This window comes from Gobio gobio (assembly GCF_949357685.1).
Source record: "Gobio gobio genome assembly, chromosome: 25".
NCBI lineage: Eukaryota > Metazoa > Chordata > Actinopteri > Cypriniformes > Gobionidae > Gobio > Gobio gobio.
Genome location: NC_137121.1, coordinates 5505555 through 5525790, shown reverse-complemented (window position 1 = coordinate 5525790; position 20236 = coordinate 5505555). Strand labels below are relative to the sequence as shown.

Here is a 20236-nt window from a genome sequence, read left to right as displayed (position 1 = left end):
AATACACCGTCCTTCCGTTCGGCCTGTCACTAGCACCCCGTACATTTACGAAGTGCATGGACGCGGCCCTCGCTCCTCTGAGAAATCGAGGGATGCGAGTATTGAACTATCTGGACGATTGGCTCATCCTGGCGCAGTCGGAGGCCGAGCTCCTCGCCCACAGGGCAATGCTGCTCAGCCATCTGGACAGCCTAGGGCTCACGGTCAATTGGACCAAGAGCTCATTAGTGCCCACGCAATCAACCTCATTTCTGGGTTTGAATCTGGACACTGTGGCAATGTCAGCCCGCCTGTCACCCCATCGCGCGCGCCAAGTTCGGCGCATGGCTGCGTATTTTCGGCCAGGCAAAATCGCACCTCTCAAGCTGTTTCAGAGGATGCTGGGACGTATGGCCTCAGCTGCAGCTGTGCTCCAGCTGGGCTTAATGCGCATGCGCCCGCTGCAATGCTGGTTAAACGCCCGAGTGCCTCACAGGGCCTGGGCGTCCGGTGGCTTCAGGATCAGAGTGACTCAGGGCTGCGTGTCAGCCCTAGAGCCCTGGTTAGTAGCCGACTGGTACCAGAGGGGAGTGACGATGGGAGCCATCTCACACCGCAAGGTCATCTCGACGGACGCCTCCACCACGGGTTGGGGCGCCGTTTTCGAGGGCAGATCAGCCTCGGGCCTTTGGTCGAGCGAGGAAAAACTCCTACACATAAACTGTTTGGAGATGATAGCGGTAGAGAACGCGCTCAAGCAGTTTCTCCCGCTTATACGAGGACACCATGTGTTAGTCCGGTCGGACAACACCACAGTGGTGTCCTACGTGAACCGGCAGGGCGGTGTCAGGTCCAGAGGTCTGGGCAATCTGACAGAACGCCTGCTCGTGTGGGCACACAGCTCGCTGCGCTCGTTGAGAGCTGCGCACGTGCCGGGCCACCTCAATGTGGGCCCGGACAAGCTGTCCAGGGGCCTCATTCTCCCAGGAGAATGGTCCCTGCACCCCCAGACAGTCCAGCTGGTATGGCGCCTGTTCGGCAGAGCGGAGCTCGACCTCTTTGCAACAAAAGAGAACGCCCGCTGCCCGACGTTTCTGTCCAAAAGCGAGGATGCGCTGTCCCAAACTTGGCCCAGCCTCCCGCTGTATGCTTTCCCGCCGATCTCCCTATTGCCCCAGGTCATAGCGAAAATCAGGGAAACGCGCCGTCCGGTGCTCCTTATAGCACCGCGCTGGGAGAACCAGATTTGGTACCCAGAGCTGGTGAAGCTGTCGCACTCACCCCCCTGGCCAGTTCCGCTGAGAGCAGACCTTCTCTCTCAAGCAGGAGGCTCAGTTTGGCATCCCCATCCAGAGCGATGGTCTCTGCATGTATGGGTGACCAACGGATACCCGTTGACCTGCCCGAAGGGGTTATGAACACGATTTCACACTCTAGAGCCCCCTCGACGAGGCGGTTATATAGTTCTAAGTGGTCGGTGTTCACTGAATGGTGTGTTTCCAAGGGATTGGACCCACAGCAATGTGGGGTCCAGCGGGTGCTCTCCTTCCTCCAAGAGCTTTTGGAATTGGGCAGGTCCCCTTCCACGCTCAAAGTGTATGTGGCGGCTATAGCAGCGTTCGCTCAGACGACGCTAGGTAGCACGCTAGGAAGGAACGAGCTCATCGTCCGTTTCCTCAGAGGAGCCAGACGGATGAATCCCCCGCGGCCCCCGTCGGTTCCTATATGGGATCTGGCCTTGGTCCTAGAGGCCCTGAAGGCTCATCCCTTTGAACCGCTCGAGACTGTGGAACCAAGGTTCCTTTCGCTGAAAACCACGTTTCTGATAGCTCTGGCTTCAGTGAAACGCGTGGGGGATCTACACGCGCTCTCAGTGAGCCCGGCGTGTATGGAGTTCGGTCCTAATGACTCTAAGGTCATTCTCAGACCGAGGCATGGTTATGTCCCCAAAGCGATCGGCACTCCCTTCAGGGCGCAGATTATCTCCCTCTCGGCTCTGCCAGCATCCGATGAGGGGGACGGTGGCAATTTCCTCTGCCCTGTCAGGGCATTGAGGGTTTATGTCACACGCTCCGCCGCCTTCAGGCGTTCTGAGCAGCTATTTGTTTCGTTTGGTGGGCGCACTAAAGGTCTCGCCTCCTCGAAACAGACCCTGTCCAGGTGGATAGTGGACGCGATTGCAACTGCATACGCTTCCAAACACCTGCAGTGCCCGCTAGGTGTCAGAGCACACTCCACCAGAGGCATGGCCTCTTCGTGGGCTTGGGCCAGAGGGATTTCCATCCACGATATCTGTATGGCGGCAGGCTGGGCCTCCCCGTCTACGTTCGTGAGATTTTACAATCTGGAAGTTCCTGCCTTACAGGCGAAAGTGTTATCAGTTCAATAGGGCCGTTGGTTCTGCCCAGTGATTCTGCGCAGACATAGCTCACATACTGGTAGTAAGTTCGGTACTAGGCTCATGTGAATTTGAAGGAGACCGGCGGTGCCGTTCCCTCATTTACGAGACGAGCTGTTGTGAGTTTGAAGGTGACCGGCGGTGCCGTTACCTCACTCATATAACAAGATATTGTGAATTTGAAGGCGACCGGCGTTGCCGCTCCCTCATTCATGAGACAAGGTGTGGTGAATTTGAAGGAGACCGGCAGGTGCCGTTCCCTCATTCATGGGACAGGGTGTTGTAACCACCCGTCGTAAACCACCCGTCAGTTCGAATGAAGTGTCTGTATATGTGGTGGCCCGTTTTTTCTTTACCGGCCACCCTGCCCGAGCAGTGTTATGGTCCCCGGTTCCCTGGGATACATATGCTGTATGCGAGGCGCGCACGGCGTTGACAATATGTTCCCGTAGCGTAAGGAACTTACGCAATACGAGAGAACCTCTCGTAAGAGAACGATACTCGGTTACTTAACGTAACCTCGGTTCTCTCTAGAAGAGGGAACGAGTATTGCGTTCCTTGCCGTGCGCCCCGCTGGCTTTTACGCTTCAGAACTAAGAAAACCGAATATGCAGCCCGTGAGCCCTGCTTATATACACGTGGCCACGCCCCACCTGTAGGCAAATGAAGCCAGGTGGGCGCGAAGCGCCCTCATTGGTCGCCACGTCACGCGGGCTCACCGATAGGCTGCTGCAGTTGCCAGCAGAGCAGCCAATAGCACGCTGGAATAGCCTGCTATGGTCTGCCAGGCTGCCGCACTGCGTTGACAATGTTACAAAATTAAGGATAATTTTGGGTTTTTCAGAAATCTCGAAGAAAGAATACTTTCCCGTAGCGTAAGGAACTTACGCAATACTCGTTCCCTCTTCTAGAGAGAACCGAGGTTACGTTAAGTAACCGAGTATCGTTTTACAGCACGCCTCCAGACCGCGGCGAAATAAAGGCGTGCACTGCAGTGATGTCTGGAATCATGAGATCATTAAATGGTTAGTGCAAGATGTGCAGCGCCAATCTGTCATAGCCTACATAGCATTATAATGAAAACACGATGGAAATAGATTGCTGTAAATGATCTGTGCTTAGTTCCCCGTGTATCAGCTGATCCACAGAGAAACTAGCGGGAACACTCAGACTAGCGCGTGAAGTTCATGTGAGCATCCGCGTCCTTATCTGCAGATGCACGTTGTAAGATACTTTTATGTTGTCTATATCTGATTAATCTAATATAAGAAGCGTTTGGTTGAGCTTAATAAGCTAGAAAAGCGCTGCCGTTATACCGGCTGTTGTTCATTCTCTTCAGTTTCAGCTCAAACGCATATTTCATGCTCGACATGATGGTTTAGAGACGGTCATATTCTTTTCAGATAGGCTATTTCTTTCTCAGAATCATTGATATTAGTAATGCAGCACTGCTATACTGTTCTCGTATTTTTTAACAGTAGACCTAGTTTATTTAAAGCTGTTTTTCGCTATGAGTTTGAAAACGCGCAGTGATGTCTGTAAACGCTTCGATCATGAATAATAAAATTAAGTGCATGATGTGCAGAGTCAATCTGTCAAAGCATTATAATGAGAACACGATTTTAATGAAATGTTTGTGTGTGCTTTCGTTGTCCGTGTATCAGCGTTGTTAAGGGAAGAGCGCATTCAAAATGTTCCGTTTCAAACCCTTCGCCTGTCAAATCTAGCACGCTGAAGTTCACGTGCGCATTCACGTCCTTTTGTGTTGATTTATGTCGTAATAGGTTCATAATAATCTTCATATTAATATTGATATGGTGCGTTTGGTTGAGTTTATTAACCAGCTAGCAAGCTCTGCAGGGTGGTGTTATTTCACAGTTTCAGCTCAAAGGCAATGCTCGATATTACTGACTTGGTTATTTGAGACGGTCATTTTATAAAGATGTTTCTTTTTCAAAGACATTTATGCATCATAATCTATTTTTTGTTTTATATGTTCATGTTTTCATATACCCGTTTTCATGTCACGTTTGTATTTGTCAACAACCATTTTCATAACAGTATTTTCATTATTTCAATGACGGACATGCCCCGCCCCCTGCACATGCCCCGCCCCCAATTACTCGAGTACTCCTTTTTGAGACCTATCGATGATCGAAATGAGAAATTGACAAAAATGCCCATCCCTACTACGAACGCAAGGCAAGTGGACTTTGACCTCAATACCAAACCTACGTCTGGGAAATAATAACGTGAAGCGAACGAACAAATTAAGACAAGACTAGGGTGACGTTTAAGGGATAATAATCAGGGTTTGACATTAACAACCGCCATTTGCGAGTGTAACGTTATTTCGGCTGCACACTAGCCACTCTGGCTGTTGAACTTATAATAGTCTTCTCAAAAGCCATCTGTTATAATCGCGTTGCGCATTATAAGCACTTACACGTGCTTCTATTGAGTTTATGAATGCAATATCTCATAATCAGAGGCGTTCAGATTAGCGGAGTTTTGTTCAGAGCGCGCGCCGCTCTCACGCTGAAATCTGCACTCAAAGCAGAGATAAACGTGTGCTGTACGCAGGAGATTCACTCATCATACAGTGGATGACTGTTTCTGTTCTATTTCAGCAGCGAAAATGGTTTAAAAAAACTCAGCAGAACCACAGCGCATCTGATATGACTGGCATAACGCAGGCGAATTTAGGGACCGTCTCTAAAGTTACACACAACATTGGTAACGTTATAGACGTTTCTGACTTCAATAGCATTTGAAGAGAATGACAGTCATAAAAAGACTGTAAAGTGTTCATCTAGGTGTCAGGTATGATGCACACATTTTGATATTTAATAAAATAAACTGTCAAATCATATGGAAATATGGATATGCATTATTTCACTAGGATACTGTTTGGGCTCTAACACAAAATATGCTAGATTTAAATGTGTCTGATAGAACACTGATGAGAATATTGCTTGGGAATATATTTACAGTGATAATATTAGAGATTATATTTACGACAAATTATTATTATTTATGTGTTATGCGTTGCTATTGATGACGGCCATTAAGGAAGGAAATCCCACAGAATCTAGCTTAAAAAAGTGCATAGAGCTGCTTTAGTTATTTGTTGTTTGTTGAATTTCAAATATAAAACTTGTTGAAATGTTTTAAGTGTGTGCATCTGTTCTTTTTGAACACTTTCATTTCGTTTGAACAAAACCGTGATAATATTGATAACCGTGATAATTCGGGTCACTATAATCGTGATGTTAAATTTCCATACCGTTTCATCCCTAGTGTTGACACATTGATGTCTTAAGACACCGAACGATCGGTTTGTGCGAGAAAACGAACAGTATTTATATAATTTTTTACCTCTAATACACCACTCTGTCCAACAGCCTTCAGTACCTACTTCACTTCCTGTGCTTGAGGTCTGCACATGTGTAACCCAGCTTGTTTGAACCGCCCGCTCCAAGCGGGACTTGAACCTGGGTCTCTTGAGATCAGAGGAGTGAGGTTTACTCACACAGCAACTACTAGCTGACCTCCGTTACACTCACCCCCCTAAGCCTCACTTTCATCCGGGTCACGGCACCAATGTAACCGCTCCTGTTCGATCCGCCCGCTCCAAGCGGGTCTTGAACCCGGGTCCGTCTGCATGAGAGTCAGACGCTCTAACAAGGAGGCTAAAGGCTACAACCTCTAGTGTCAGTCACTAGAGCATCTCTTGAGATCAGAGGAGTGAGGTTTACTCGCACAGCGACTACTAGCTGACCTCAGTTACACATGATCTGGCGTAGTTTACTCAAACGCCAGAAGTGATCGCGTCAATGTGTCGTCATGAGCCGCAGTGTTTTGGATTTGTTTTTGTAATTTGGATTTGTCTGTTCATGTTTTTTTACTCTCATAGATTTTGTTACTATCCCTTTAAGGTCTTATGTGGCGTTCACACCGGACGCGAATGACGCAAATAATTTGCGCTATTTGCGAAAAGTTGGACGCTTGAATATTTTGAGTTTACTCGCTTCTTTCGCGCGTGAAATTTGCTTCATTCGTGCGTGACATTCACTTCACAACAGACGCGAATTCGCCAGCGGCTCGTCTCTTTGAGAAATGGCTAACATGGGCTGTGTTTACACGTCTTTTTTTGTTAAAATCTACTGTTAATGTGTGACAAAACGTAGTTTTAAGACTTTTTCAGGCGATAATGTAGTTGTTTAAAGCTCAAATCTGTGGTTTATTTATAAAAAGAGCTTCTATTGAACATTTTATCTGGTGTTTTCGGAGTTGTGAGCTCCAGTGGATCAGCGGCGCTCATTAACCCCGGCGAGAGCAGCCTTTCCTCGGCCAGTTCTTCTGCCGTCTGCCGCTGGCTCTGATGTCTCTGTGGCGTCTCCAGCTATAATTCGTCTTGTAACGGCCGATCTTTGGTCTCATGGATCTATAATTTGTTCCCTGGCAAATCGTTTAGGCTGAGGGCAAAGTGAAGTTTCATTACTTTTTTATTTTTAGGCTATTACTTTACGTTACCGTTGTAGCCGACTAGCACTGACTTTGAATGTTTGACTGAATTGTTTGCTTTATTTTATGTGTAGCTTCTTATACCTTTTACTTATACTTTTGTATTATTGATCATACATAAACTTGCATTTAACAAAAAGAGAATGGGTTGTGTTTCATATCATTACATGTTATCACAGTGAATATCATATTGTCTGAACCAGATATTAATATACAGATTTTCTCCTCATTGTTGTCACTACTAGAGCAAGCTCCTGATTGGTTAAAGCGTTCAAAACGCTCAATTCGCGTCATTCGCGTCCGCTGTGAACGCACCATTAGACCACTCCGATTTCCAAAAAATTATTTTGGGTCAAAGTGACCCGAGGAACGGGTGAGTGTGCATCCGTTCACGTTTTGGATAATGTTACCCACAAGCCCTTGCATTAGAGAAGGAGTTTTATGACAGTTTTTGACTTTTCCAGTGGGAAAAGAATGCAAAGAATGCTGAATTTTTCAATGTGTAAACCTACAAGTTATATTAAATTCTGTATATTGAAGTAATTAATTGAATTAGATGCCAATGCAAATAGTATGAAACAAAAAGTTCTGTAATATTGCATTGACAAGGCAGTTTGTTACAATACTGGCATACTGACCCAAGTAGGAAAATGCATACTTTTATTATTTGCATGTGTGAATTGAGATGATTTGTGAGCAGGGGCCATAATGTCAATGTTGCCTGCAGAATCAAAACCAATTCAGAGTATCGACCTGGAGCAATTTCAATGGGGATCAGATAATGATGTGGTTTTGAATAATTTGTTGAGTTCATGCAGATCTTACCTATATGTCCACAGGTTTCTCATGGTCCTAGTGTGTCTGATATTCAGCGTCCTGTCCACCATCGAGCAGTATGCAGACTTCGCCTCAGGATCTCTCTTCTGGATGGTGAGTGCTTCACAAGATATCATAAAAACAATTCCCCCCATTTTGTAGATTTTACAGTGCCAAGTTCTTGTTGTTTACCCAACTAAGACAGCTACATTTATTTACATTCATTTCAGAGGGTATTTAATGACAAATTTGGTAACCCAAATGCTTTTTTTCTTTAGAAAACATGCACAGATTAAGCCATTTACTGTATGTCAGGTTTTTATTTAATATCCAGTATGCTAGTGCAGTACCGTTTACTCCCACTGGATGGCAATGTCATATCTCAGTTGAGCTGATGTTGAGTTCATGGACAGGGCTCGGAGGCTTGTCATCCAAGGACAACATGAAATATGACGGATTTAGTAGTTTTAGTAGATTTGTGTCAGTACACCCACACCTGTAGACACCTGCAGTGGGGCGGATCCCAGAGAAAACCTGGAGGCTTTGAACAGCGTCCAGACACACTTCATCAAACCAGCACTGTTATCGTTTAATGCGTGTTTAATTGCACTGCCTGGTGACAGATTTTGATGAGAGACGTGAGTGAGTGAGTGAGTGAGTGAGTGAGTGAGTCTATTTAGGCGGTGTGTGTGAGATAATACCCAAAGATCCCTTAAAATAGAGAGTTTTAGGCTCGCCTAGATCCCAAAGTCTCCAATCAAAAGTTAGAGATCTCAGTTTCTCATCACATGGTCTGAGCTGCTCTCCACGTTCATTTTATAGCCTATAAAATATTAGTAGCTATCTTATAGCTAAGAATATTAGTAGAAAAGTTGAACTTTTATTTTTATTTCGTTTTATTTTAAAGTAAATATTTAATTTTATACTAAATATTTAATTTTATTAAATGTTATACTATATATTGAATTTTATACTAAATATTTAATTTTATACAAATTATTTTATTTCATACTAAATATTTTTTTATTTTATATTAAAAAAAAATTTCTGTACTAAATATTTTATACTAAAACATTTTTATTTCATAAGAAATATTGTATATTTATACTAAATATTTTATTTTATTATATTATATATGAAATATTTTATTTTATAATAAATATTTTATTTTATATTAACATTTATTTTATTTTATACTAAATATTTTATACTAAAACATTTTTTATTTCATACTAAATATTTTATTATTTCATACTAAATATTTTTTATTTTATACTAAATATTTATTTTGTACTAAATATTTTATTTTATATTAAAATGTATTTTATTTTATACTAAACATTTTTTTTATTATATTATATACAAATTATTTAATTTTATACTAAATATTATTTTATTTTATACTAAATATTTAATTTTATACAAAATATTTAATTTATTATATTATGTACAAGTTATTTTATTTTATACTAAATATTTTATTTTATTATATTATATACAAGTTATTTTATTTTTTTACTAAATCTTTTATTTTATTTTATTCTAAATCTTTTATTTTATTTTATACTTAATATTTAATTTTATACTAAATATTTATTTAATTTTATACTAAATATTTAATTTTATTATATTATATATGAAATATTTTATTTTATACTAAATATGTTATTTTATACTAAATATTTATTTTGTACTAAATATTTTATTTTATATTAAAATTTATTTTATTTTATACTAAACATTTTTTTTTATTATATTATATACAAATTATTTAATTTTATACTAAATGTTTAATTTTATACTAAATATTATTTTATTTTATACTAAATATTTAATTTTATACAAAATATTTAATTTATTATATTATGTACAAGTTATTTTATTTTATACTAAATATTTTATTTTATTATATTATATACAAGTTATTTTATTTTTTTACTAAATCTTTTATTTTATTTTATACTTAATATTTTATTTTATACTAAATCTTTTATTTTATTTTATACTTAATATTTAATTTTATACTAAATATTTATTTAATTTTATACTAAATATTTAATTTTATTATATTATATATGAAATATTTTATTTTATACTAAATATGTTATTTTATACTAAATATTTATTTTGTACTAAATATTTTATTTTATATTAAAATTTATTTTATTTTATACTAAACATTTTTTTTTATTATATTATATACAAATTATTTAATTTTATACTAAATGTTTAATTTTATACTAAATATTATTTTATTTTATACTAAATATTTTATTTTATTATATTATATACAAGTTATTTTATTTTTTTACTAAATCTTTTATTTTATTTTATACTTAATATTTAATTTTATACTAAATCTTTTATTTTATTTTATACTTAATATTTAATTTTATACTAAATATTTATTTAATTTTATACTAAATATTTAATTTTATTATATTATATATGAAATATTTTATTTTATACTAAATATACTAAATATGTTATTTTATACTAAATATTTAATTATTTTATACTAAATATTTTATACTAAATATTTAATTTTATACTAAATATTTAATTATTTTGTACTAAATATTTTTTTATTTTATACTAAATATTTTTTTATTTTATACTTAATATTTTTTTTATACTAAGTATTTTATTTCATACTAAATATTTTATTTTATACTAAATATTTTATTTTATTTTATACTAAATATTTTATTTTATTTGATAATTTCTATACTTTTCTCATCAAATGGTCCAAACTGTTCATTTTAAAGTTCTAGACCAGGGGTTTTCAGACTGTGTCAGTGGATCCCCAATGGGCCGCAAGTGTGTGGCCTGATTTTATTACTCCTAAAGAATATTAGTAGAAAAGTTGACCCATAAATGCCATTATGTCTCCAGCTAAGACGACTCATTTTATTTATTTGAAATTTAAATGTATACTATATTTGTGTCTGTTCTTATTACTCCAATATGAATTTTTGTAAAAAAGGCAAAGATGTCCCCTAAATGTGACATAAGAACTCCATTTTGTCTTCTTAGCTATGAAAAAACAACAGCTGAGCAATGAAATGATCTCTGGATAGTTTGTATGTTCCTGCTTGTAGACTCGTTGTAGCTATTGCTCTTTTGACTTATGTCAGGCCACCCAGATCACCCCAGAAACCCCTGAGCCGTTCAGGGTCCGACTATAATCAGAGGTCAGAGCGGAGCCCCAGATCAGTGTGTACGTAACCCCATAACACAAAGATCCACCTGTTTGTTTCTGCTCTGCAGGAGATCGTGCTGGTGGTGTTTTTCGGGACAGAGTACGTGGTCCGGCTGTGGTCGGCCGGCTGTCGGAGCAAATATGTGGGCATTAAAGGCCGTCTGCGGTTCATCAGGAAACCCATCTCCATTATAGGTATCTGTTTGAAGGCTTACTACAGTAGATGATATGCTGAGATAGTAAGCCGAATGTTATGTTATTGTCACATGACCCCACTACATTGCACATTATTTTGTTTGTTTTATTACATTTTCTTGAACACACAACAATGCACATCACATGTCTGTAACAACACATATAATGTACAAAACAAACATATTACAAGAAAAGTGCAATAACACAAACCGACATTGGGTGATATAATATGTCCTTTGGGAGCCAGAGTTAACAAGACATTACAGTCAATAATAACCAGAGATATAAGCAAAAAAGTAGGGTACAATAAAATACATTTTCATATTAATTTAATCAAGCATTTTGTCCTCCTCTATTATATGGTTAATATCCCCATGTTTAATAAATAATAAAAAGGGACTCCAGACCCTCTTAAATTTGTCTTCTTTTTCCTTAAGAATATAGGTTATCTTTTCCATTGCAATGCATGAAGATATTTCTCTTAACCATTGAGTTATAGTTAGCTTTTCTGTCTTTTTCTAATAAATGGCCATGAGCCGTTTGGCATGTACAATACACATGTCAATCAATACTTGAGTATACATTGTACATTATAATATGAATGCCATATTTTGTATTTTTAATCCGATACGTCTTCAACTTTGACAGTCCAATCAAATAATAAACCAAGAAAAATATGGGGGAAAAGTATGGCTTCTATTACTTAAGGTCCATTGCTCACACTGGAAATGTGTCTCAATTTCAATTTCAATATTTTTATTTATTTTATTTTTAAATATATATTTTTTTGTATATGTCTTGTTATATGACCATTTATTTAACTATCATATTGAGATACTATAATAGTTTTTTTTTATTTATTTATTTTTTTTACATTTTTTATCAATTTATATCTTTAAGTTTCAGTAATGTTTTTTTGTCATTTTTATTAGTAATTAGTTTTTGTACACATTAAACTTAAATTTTTCCTGAAATAGCTGAAATAAATTTTATTTCAAGTGACAAAAACCTATTTTTTTTAGGTTTTAATAATGTATTTTAACCCCTAAACTGTCACCCCCCTTTTTGAGAATACACATGAAAATGCACTATCCAAACTTAAAGGGCTGTAATTCAAGAATTTGGAATATAGACCTAAGTTTTAAAGAAGACACTCTGCAGATTATTGCTGAAGTGAAAGCAATTCAAAATATGAAAGTATGAAAAAGTTATGGAAGTTTAAATTTACTGTAAATACAAATATATATTATATATATTGTAAATAAAAATATATATTTTACAAAAATGTTTTAATCTAATATTACTATAAAATCAAAGCCATATGTCTAACCAAGTTATGTTCCAAATTTGAAGTTGATATCACAAAAATTGAAGTCCCCATGAGATTTTGTTTAGGCGCTGTACCAAAAATAGCCACCGGGTGTCTTTGAAATCCCATTGATTGTTTTTTTGATGCATTTTCCTGTACATTTCTGTCCAAATGTCACTTTCATCACAAAACAGTCACCAAATATGGACCCTTGAGACTCAGACCTTTCCGACGATATGTGTTTTGTCAAGATTAGAAAAGATTTTGATTATAAAGTAGTTGAAATAAATGTTGTAATATGAAACATGACACCGCCCACTAGGGGGAGGAGCCTGCTAGAAGAATTTAAAGTACCATTTCCATGGTAACACAACATCCAATTTCAAAACGGTTTTCACAGGATGAATTTTGAGTTCGTAAGCTTTCGAATGATACCTCATTTATGATAATTACTCAAACATATGATACGGAAAAAAGACGATCAAAAAAAGATTCATTTATTTTATTTAAAAAAATTTTTTTTGGTATATGTCTTGTTATATGACCATTTATTTAACTATCATATTGAGATACTATAATAGTTTTTTTTTATTTATTTATTTTTTTTACATTTTTTATCAATTTATATCTTTAAGTTTCAGTAATGTTTTTTTGTCATTTTTATTAGTAATTAGTTTTTGTACACATTAAACTTAAATTTTTCCTGAAATAGCTGAAATAAATTTTATTTCAAGTGACAAAAACCTATTTTTTTTAGGTTTTAATAATGTATTTTAACCCCTAAACTGTCACCCCCCTTTTTGAGAATACACATGAAAATGCACTATCCAAACTTAAAGGGCTGTAATTCAAGAATGCTTTGGAATATCTACCTAAGTTTTAAAGAAGACACTCTGCAGATTATTGCTGAAGTGAAAGCAATTCAAAATATGAAAGTATGAAAAGTTATGGAAGTTTAAATTTACTGTAAATAAAAATATATATTATATATATTGTAAATAAAAATATATATTTTACAAAAATGTTTTAATCTAAAATTACGATAAAATCAAAGCCATATGTCTAACCAAGTTATGTTCCAAATTTGAAGTTGATATCACAAAAATTGAAGTCCCCATGAGATTTTGTTTAGGCGCTGTACCAAAAATAGCCACCAGGTGTCTTTGAAATCCCATTGATTGTTTTTTTGATGCATTTTCCTGTACATTTCTGTCCAAATATCACTTTCATCACAAAACAGTCACCAAATATGGACCCTTGAGACTCAGACATTTCCGACGATATGTGTTTTGTCAAGATTAGAAAAGATTTTGATTATAAAGTAGTTGAAATAATTGTTGTAATATGAAACATGACGACGCCCACTAGGGGGAGGAGCCTGCTAGAAGAATTTAAAGTACCATTTCCATGGTAACACAACATCCAATTTCAAAACGGTTTTCACAGGAAGAGTTCGTAAGCTTTCGAATGATACCTCATTTATGATAATTACTCAAACATATGATACGAAAAAAAGACGATCAAAAAAAGATTTATTTATTTTATTTAAAAAAATTTTTTTTGGTATATGTCTTGTTATATGACCATTTATTTAACTATCATTGAGATACTTTATTTTTTATTTTTTTACATTTTTTATTAATTTATATCTTTAAGTTTCAGTAATGTTTTTTTGTCATTTTTATTAGTAATTAGTTTTTGTACACATTAAACTTAAACGTTTCCTGAATAATATATAAATAGCTGAAATAAATTTTATTTCAAGAGACAAAAACTTTTTTTTTTTTAAGGTTGTAATATAATATATTTTAATAACCCTGGTAACTTCAGCTGTTTAAGTTTTTATTTAATCTTAATGTCAGTATTTTCACTTCACTGAATTGTCATATTTATGATTTTGTGACCTCTTCTTGTGCTCACGACACAGATCTGATCGTGGTCGTTGCTTCTGTGGTGGTTCTGAGCGTCGGCTCCAATGGGCAAGTGTTTGCCACGTCTGCAATCAGGTACAGATACGCCTAACACACCTTCAGAAATATCATCACACACGTGTTTGATTGTAGTGTGTTGACTAATGCTCTGTGTCTGTGAACTTGTAGAGGGATCCGTTTCCTTCAGATATTGCGTATGCTGCACGTGGATCGTCAGGGTGGAACATGGAGGCTTCTGGGATCAGTGGTTTTTATTCATCGACAGGTACGCTTGGTTTGCGTCATGATCGTAATGCTCACGTTAAAGCTTCACAGTACAGCGAAACCCACTGATTTCATCCAACAGAGTTCATCGGCACCCGTCCGGCGTTACCAACCTCCGATTTTCTCTCCAAATATGGCCTCAGGAATTCACATTACGATAATCTAAGCGGAGAGCTCCCGTTTCACTGATCTAAGGCTTTACACGTTAAATCCGACTACTTCACACACACATTTTCTCAATCACTTCACCATTGACGCACGTCTTATGAAAGGGCTGAGGTTCTCAGTGGATCAGGCATGATTGGGCTAATTCATTCAGCTCGCCGTGTGCCTTCACATCCAGTCATGGGCTTCGGGACGCTTTGCCTTTTAAGGTGCTTTTATACTCCATGGCGTACGCCACGTCTCGAAATGAGAAATGAGCACACACACCATACACTGTGCATCACTCAAAATAAAACTAAACTGCGTTCTTGTTAGTCATGAATGTATTTATTGTACTATAAATGGACCCAAAAATCTATACCAGGTTGGTTACACTTTATTTTAAGGTGTCTTTATTACACTGTAATTATATTTAAGTCCTGAGTAATATTAAGTAACTACATGTACTTACTATATAGAGTTTGGTTTGGTTTGGTTGAGGGTTAGTTGCATGTAATTATGCCCAATTTATAGTTATTACTATAGTAACTACATGTGACATATGTAACAATGACACTGTCAAATAAAGTGTTACCCAAAAATTATATATATATATATATATATATATATATATATATATATATATATATATATATATATATATATATATATATATATATATATATATATATATATGTATTGATATTTTATGTATTTATTTATAATATACATATATACATATATAGTGACCAAGATGGCGGCGCGAGTAGATCGCGAGGCTCAGCGTCTCTCCAGATTCTGCAATTTTGCGGTATTTTTCCTGTTCTTCTCGGGTCTGTTCGCACAGAACAGTTGTGCCTTTACATCGTACACCCGCGCTGAGCTTTTGGATATTGGTTTGCGAATTTCCGACAGTTTTATGGACAATCTACAACTCCTTCCTGAGATCGCTAAGACACCGGTGACTCTGCACTCTACCCGGCCGGGCGGAAGTGCACGCAGACGGCGGCGTGATCGTAAACAAAGGCGAGGGAGACGTGGAGGAACGCGTGCTAAGCTAACGCTTACTCCTCATCGGCTCTCTTTACCCAGCATTTTCCTTGCCAATGTACGGTCGCTAGTGAACAAAATGGAGGAGATTCGACTCAGCATCACACACAGTAAGAAACTTTTGAACTGTAACGTCCTAATATTCACGGAAACCTGGTTAAACAGCGGAATACCGGACACCGCTATCGAGCTAGCGGGACGCCACACACTCCGGGCGGATAGAACATTAGATGGCTCTGGGAAGAGCAGAGGGGGTGGATTGTGCATTTATATTAACAAAGCTTGGTGCACAAACTCTGCTATTGTTGGGAGTCATTGTTCAGCTAACCTGGAGTTTCTCATGGTTGGATGTAGACCGTTTTATCTACCGCGGGAGTTCACCTCCACTATTATCACAGCAGCTTATATTCCACCCGATGCTGATGCCAAGCTTGCTATGAAAGAACTTCACGCAGCCATCAGTAAACAACAGACTGATCACCCGGAAGCTGCGTTTATTGTTGCAGGTGACTTTAATCACTCAAACTTAAAGTCAGTGCTACCCAAGTTTCACCAGCATGTTTCCTGCCACACCAGAGGAAACAAAACCTTAGACCATGTATATACAAACATGGCTGGCGCTTACGTTGCGACACCCCTCCCCCACCTGGGACAGTCAGACCACCTCTCTTTGTTTCTCAGACCCAAATATTCACCCCTCATCAACCGCGTGAAGCCATCAATGAAAACCATCAAGGTGTGGCCTGCGGGGGCAGACTCCACACTCCAGGAAAGGTTTCTAAACACAGACTGGAGTATGTTTGCTTCTCAAGCCACCAGTGGCGCTCACACGGACATTGACTCCTACACCTCCTCAGTATTGGATCATATCAATACCACCATCGACAGTGTTACAACCCAGAAACAGATCACCACATACCCAAATCAGAAGCCTTGGATGAACAGGGAAGTACGACTCCTGCTGAAGTCACGCAATACTGCCTTCAGATCAGGAGATGCACAAGCCTACAGCGCATCCAGGGCAAACCTGAAGAGGGGCATCAAAAAGGCCAAGCACTGCTACAAGCTTAAGATTGAGGGTCACTTTTCCAACTCTGACCCTCGACGCATGTGGCAGGGCATCCAGGCCATCAGTGACTACAAACCCCCCCACTCCACCCCCGCAGCCACTGATGTCAACTTCCTGAATGAGCTAAATTACTTTTATGCTCGTTTTGAAAGAGACAACAGAGAAACTGCCACCAAGCTCAAACCCTCAGCTGACCACCCACCAATCACACTCTCCACCACAGATGTCTGCAAGGCACTGAGCCGGATCAGCGCGCACAAGGCTGCTGGACCAGACAACATCCCTGGACGTGTGCTCAGGGCATGTGCGGAGCAGCTCGCTGGGGTTTTTACAGACATTTTCAACCTGTCACTCGCCCAAGCAGCTGTACCATCATGCTTTAAACGCACTTCCATTGTGCCAGTGCCGAAACACTCCAGCCCGAGGTGCCCTAATGACTACCGCCCTGTAGCACTCACACCCATCATTATGAAGTGCTTTGAGCGGCTGGTCCTGGAACACCTAAAAGACTCTATACCATCCACATTGGACTCACACCAGTTTGCCTACCGCAGCAATAGGAGCACAGAGGATGCCGTTTCCATGGCACTGCACTCTGTGCTCACCCATCTGGACAGTAAAAACACTTATGCACGCATGCTGTTTGTTGACTTCAGCTCAGCATTCAACACTGTCATCCCATCCAAGTTAATTGCCAAACTTGGAGACCTGGGCATCAACACTTCAATGTGTAACTGGATTTTGGACTTCCTAACTGACAGACCCCAGAATGTTCGATCAGGATCCACCTGCTCCACATCCATCACACTCAACACTGGTGTACCACAGGGCTGTGTGCTAAGTCCGTTTCTCTACTCCCTCTTCACCTCCGACTGCAAGCCTGTGTATGGAACTAATTCCATCGTCAAGTTTGCGGACGACACTACGGTGATTGGTCTCATCAGCAACAACGATGAGACTGCCTACAGGGAAGAGATCCAGCACCTGGCCACATGGTGCGCTGATAATAACCTGCTCCTCAACACCACCAAAACGAAGGAGCTCATCGTGGACTTCAGGAAGGAGTCAAGAGGCACACACGACACCATCCACATCAATGGAATGGCTGTTGAGCGTGTCTCCAGTTTCAAGTTCCTGGGGATCCACATCTCGGCGGACATGTCGTGGACGACCAACACCTCCAGCCTGGTCAAGAAGGCTCACCAGCGCCTCTTCTTCCTGAGGACACTGAGGAAGAATCAGCTCTCCTCGGCCATCCTGGTGAACTTCTACCGCTGCGCAATAGAAAGCATCCTGACCAACTGTGTGGCAGTGTGGTATGGGAGCTGCTCTGTTGCGGAGCGCAAGGCACTGCAGCGGGTGGTGAAAACTGCCCAGCGCATCACAGGGACTCCACTGCCTGCCATCGAGCACATCCAGAGGAAACGCTGTCTGCATCGAGCTCGCAGCATCCTCAAGGACTCCTCTCACCCAGCACACAGACTGTTTTCTCTCCTGCCCTCCGGCAGGCGTTTCAGGATCCTCCGGACCAGGACCAGCAGACTAAAGAACAGTTTTTTCCCCAGAGCTGTCTCTTTATTGAACTCAAACCCCCGTTGATCCACTTCCCTCATAAACTGATAACTCTCCTACCTCACATCTGCCTTCACTTTGTTATTTGCACTACTGACTGTTTATCACAGTAACAACTGTTTACTTATGCATTCTGCACCACCATACCGTAACTGGATAATGCTCATCTGCACTGCCGACTGTATTTACAGTAACAATGTTTACATTTGCATTTTGCACCGTACTTCTAACTGGAATATGCAACCACTTTCCACTGCACTTTTACACTTTCTTTCGGATAGCTCTGTCCATAATTTATTGTACTAACTTAATCCACTGCTATATTCCTCATATTAGCCTAACATATTATTGTATACCTCTAACTGTAAATTCTGTTCAAGTAATAACCGTCTGTATATTTATTCATAGTACATAGTCACCTGTAAATTCTGTTTATAGTAATAGCCATCTGTATATTTATTCATAGTACATATTCACCTGTAAATTCTGTTTATAGTAATAGCCATCTGTATATTTATTCACTGTATATATTCATCTGTAAATTCAGTTCTACTTATAGTAATAACCATCTCTCTACTTATACATATTTATATATATTCAGAACATTTTTATGTCCTGCACTTACGCAACCATTGTATATATCCTGCACTTGCTGCTATTGCACTTCTGGTTAGACCTAAACTGCATTTCGTTGCCTTGTACTTGTACTTGTGTAATGACAATAAAGTTGAATCTAATCTAATCTAATCTACAGTGTTAGGAAGCAGCCAAAAGCCTAGGAAAATTGACCATTTATTTAAATATTATTAAAAATGTGTTATAGATTTTATAAGCATATTCAATGTATTGCTTCGAGTCATTTGTTTTACTTGTGATAATAATGCAATGAAACATGTTCAATTGTGCAACATAATTTTCGGCTAGGCTGTCATACAAATAAATTATGAACACATGCCATAATGAGTGAAGCAACTAAATATTAATAACTGATAGTGTTGTAGGCGATGTGAGCTTTTCCCTGTGTTTTTGTTTTTCTATGCATTTTTTCTTGCATAGTAAAATAAAACCTGTAGATGTAGTTTGCTTTTCTTGCCAAAATCTTTTGTTAGATGATAAATACCTTCAGTTTATTGTTTTCCTTTTCCGTCATATTTAAAAAAATACAAAATATTTCCATAATATTTTGTTCGTTTAATTCGAAATTTTTGGGGTTATATACATGCATATGTATACACATACATACATACATACATACATACATACATACATACATACATACATATAAATGTATACACATACATACATACATACATAAATGTATACACATACATACATACATACAAACATAAATGTATACACATACATGCATAAATGTATACACATACATACATACATACATACATACATACATACATACATACATACATACATACATACATACATACATAAATGTATACACATACATACATACATACATAAATGTATACACATACATACATACATACATACATACATACATACATGTATACACATACATACATACATACATACATACATACATACAAACATAAATGTATACACATACATACATACATACATACATACAAGCATAAATGTATACACATACATACATACATACATACATACATGTATACACATACATGCATACATACATACATACATACATACATGTATACACATACATACATACATACATACATACATACATACATACATAAATGTATACACATACATACATACATACATACATACATACATA

General features: G+C 38.3%; 1 protein-coding gene across 1 annotated transcript in view; it reads left to right on the top strand.

Annotated features, from left to right (window-relative positions):
* kcnq1.2 (potassium voltage-gated channel, KQT-like subfamily, member 1.2) overlaps positions 1-20236 on the top strand; it is a 306186-nt gene that overhangs the window by 46707 nt on the left and 239243 nt on the right. Inside the window, exons 3-6 of the mRNA XM_079810186.1 lie at positions 7744-7834; positions 10991-11117; positions 14354-14432; positions 14526-14622. Coding sequence (XP_079666312.1) covers positions 7744-7834; positions 10991-11117; positions 14354-14432; positions 14526-14622 — 394 coding nt within the window. The remainder of the gene's footprint in view (positions 1-7743; positions 7835-10990; positions 11118-14353; positions 14433-14525; positions 14623-20236) is intronic.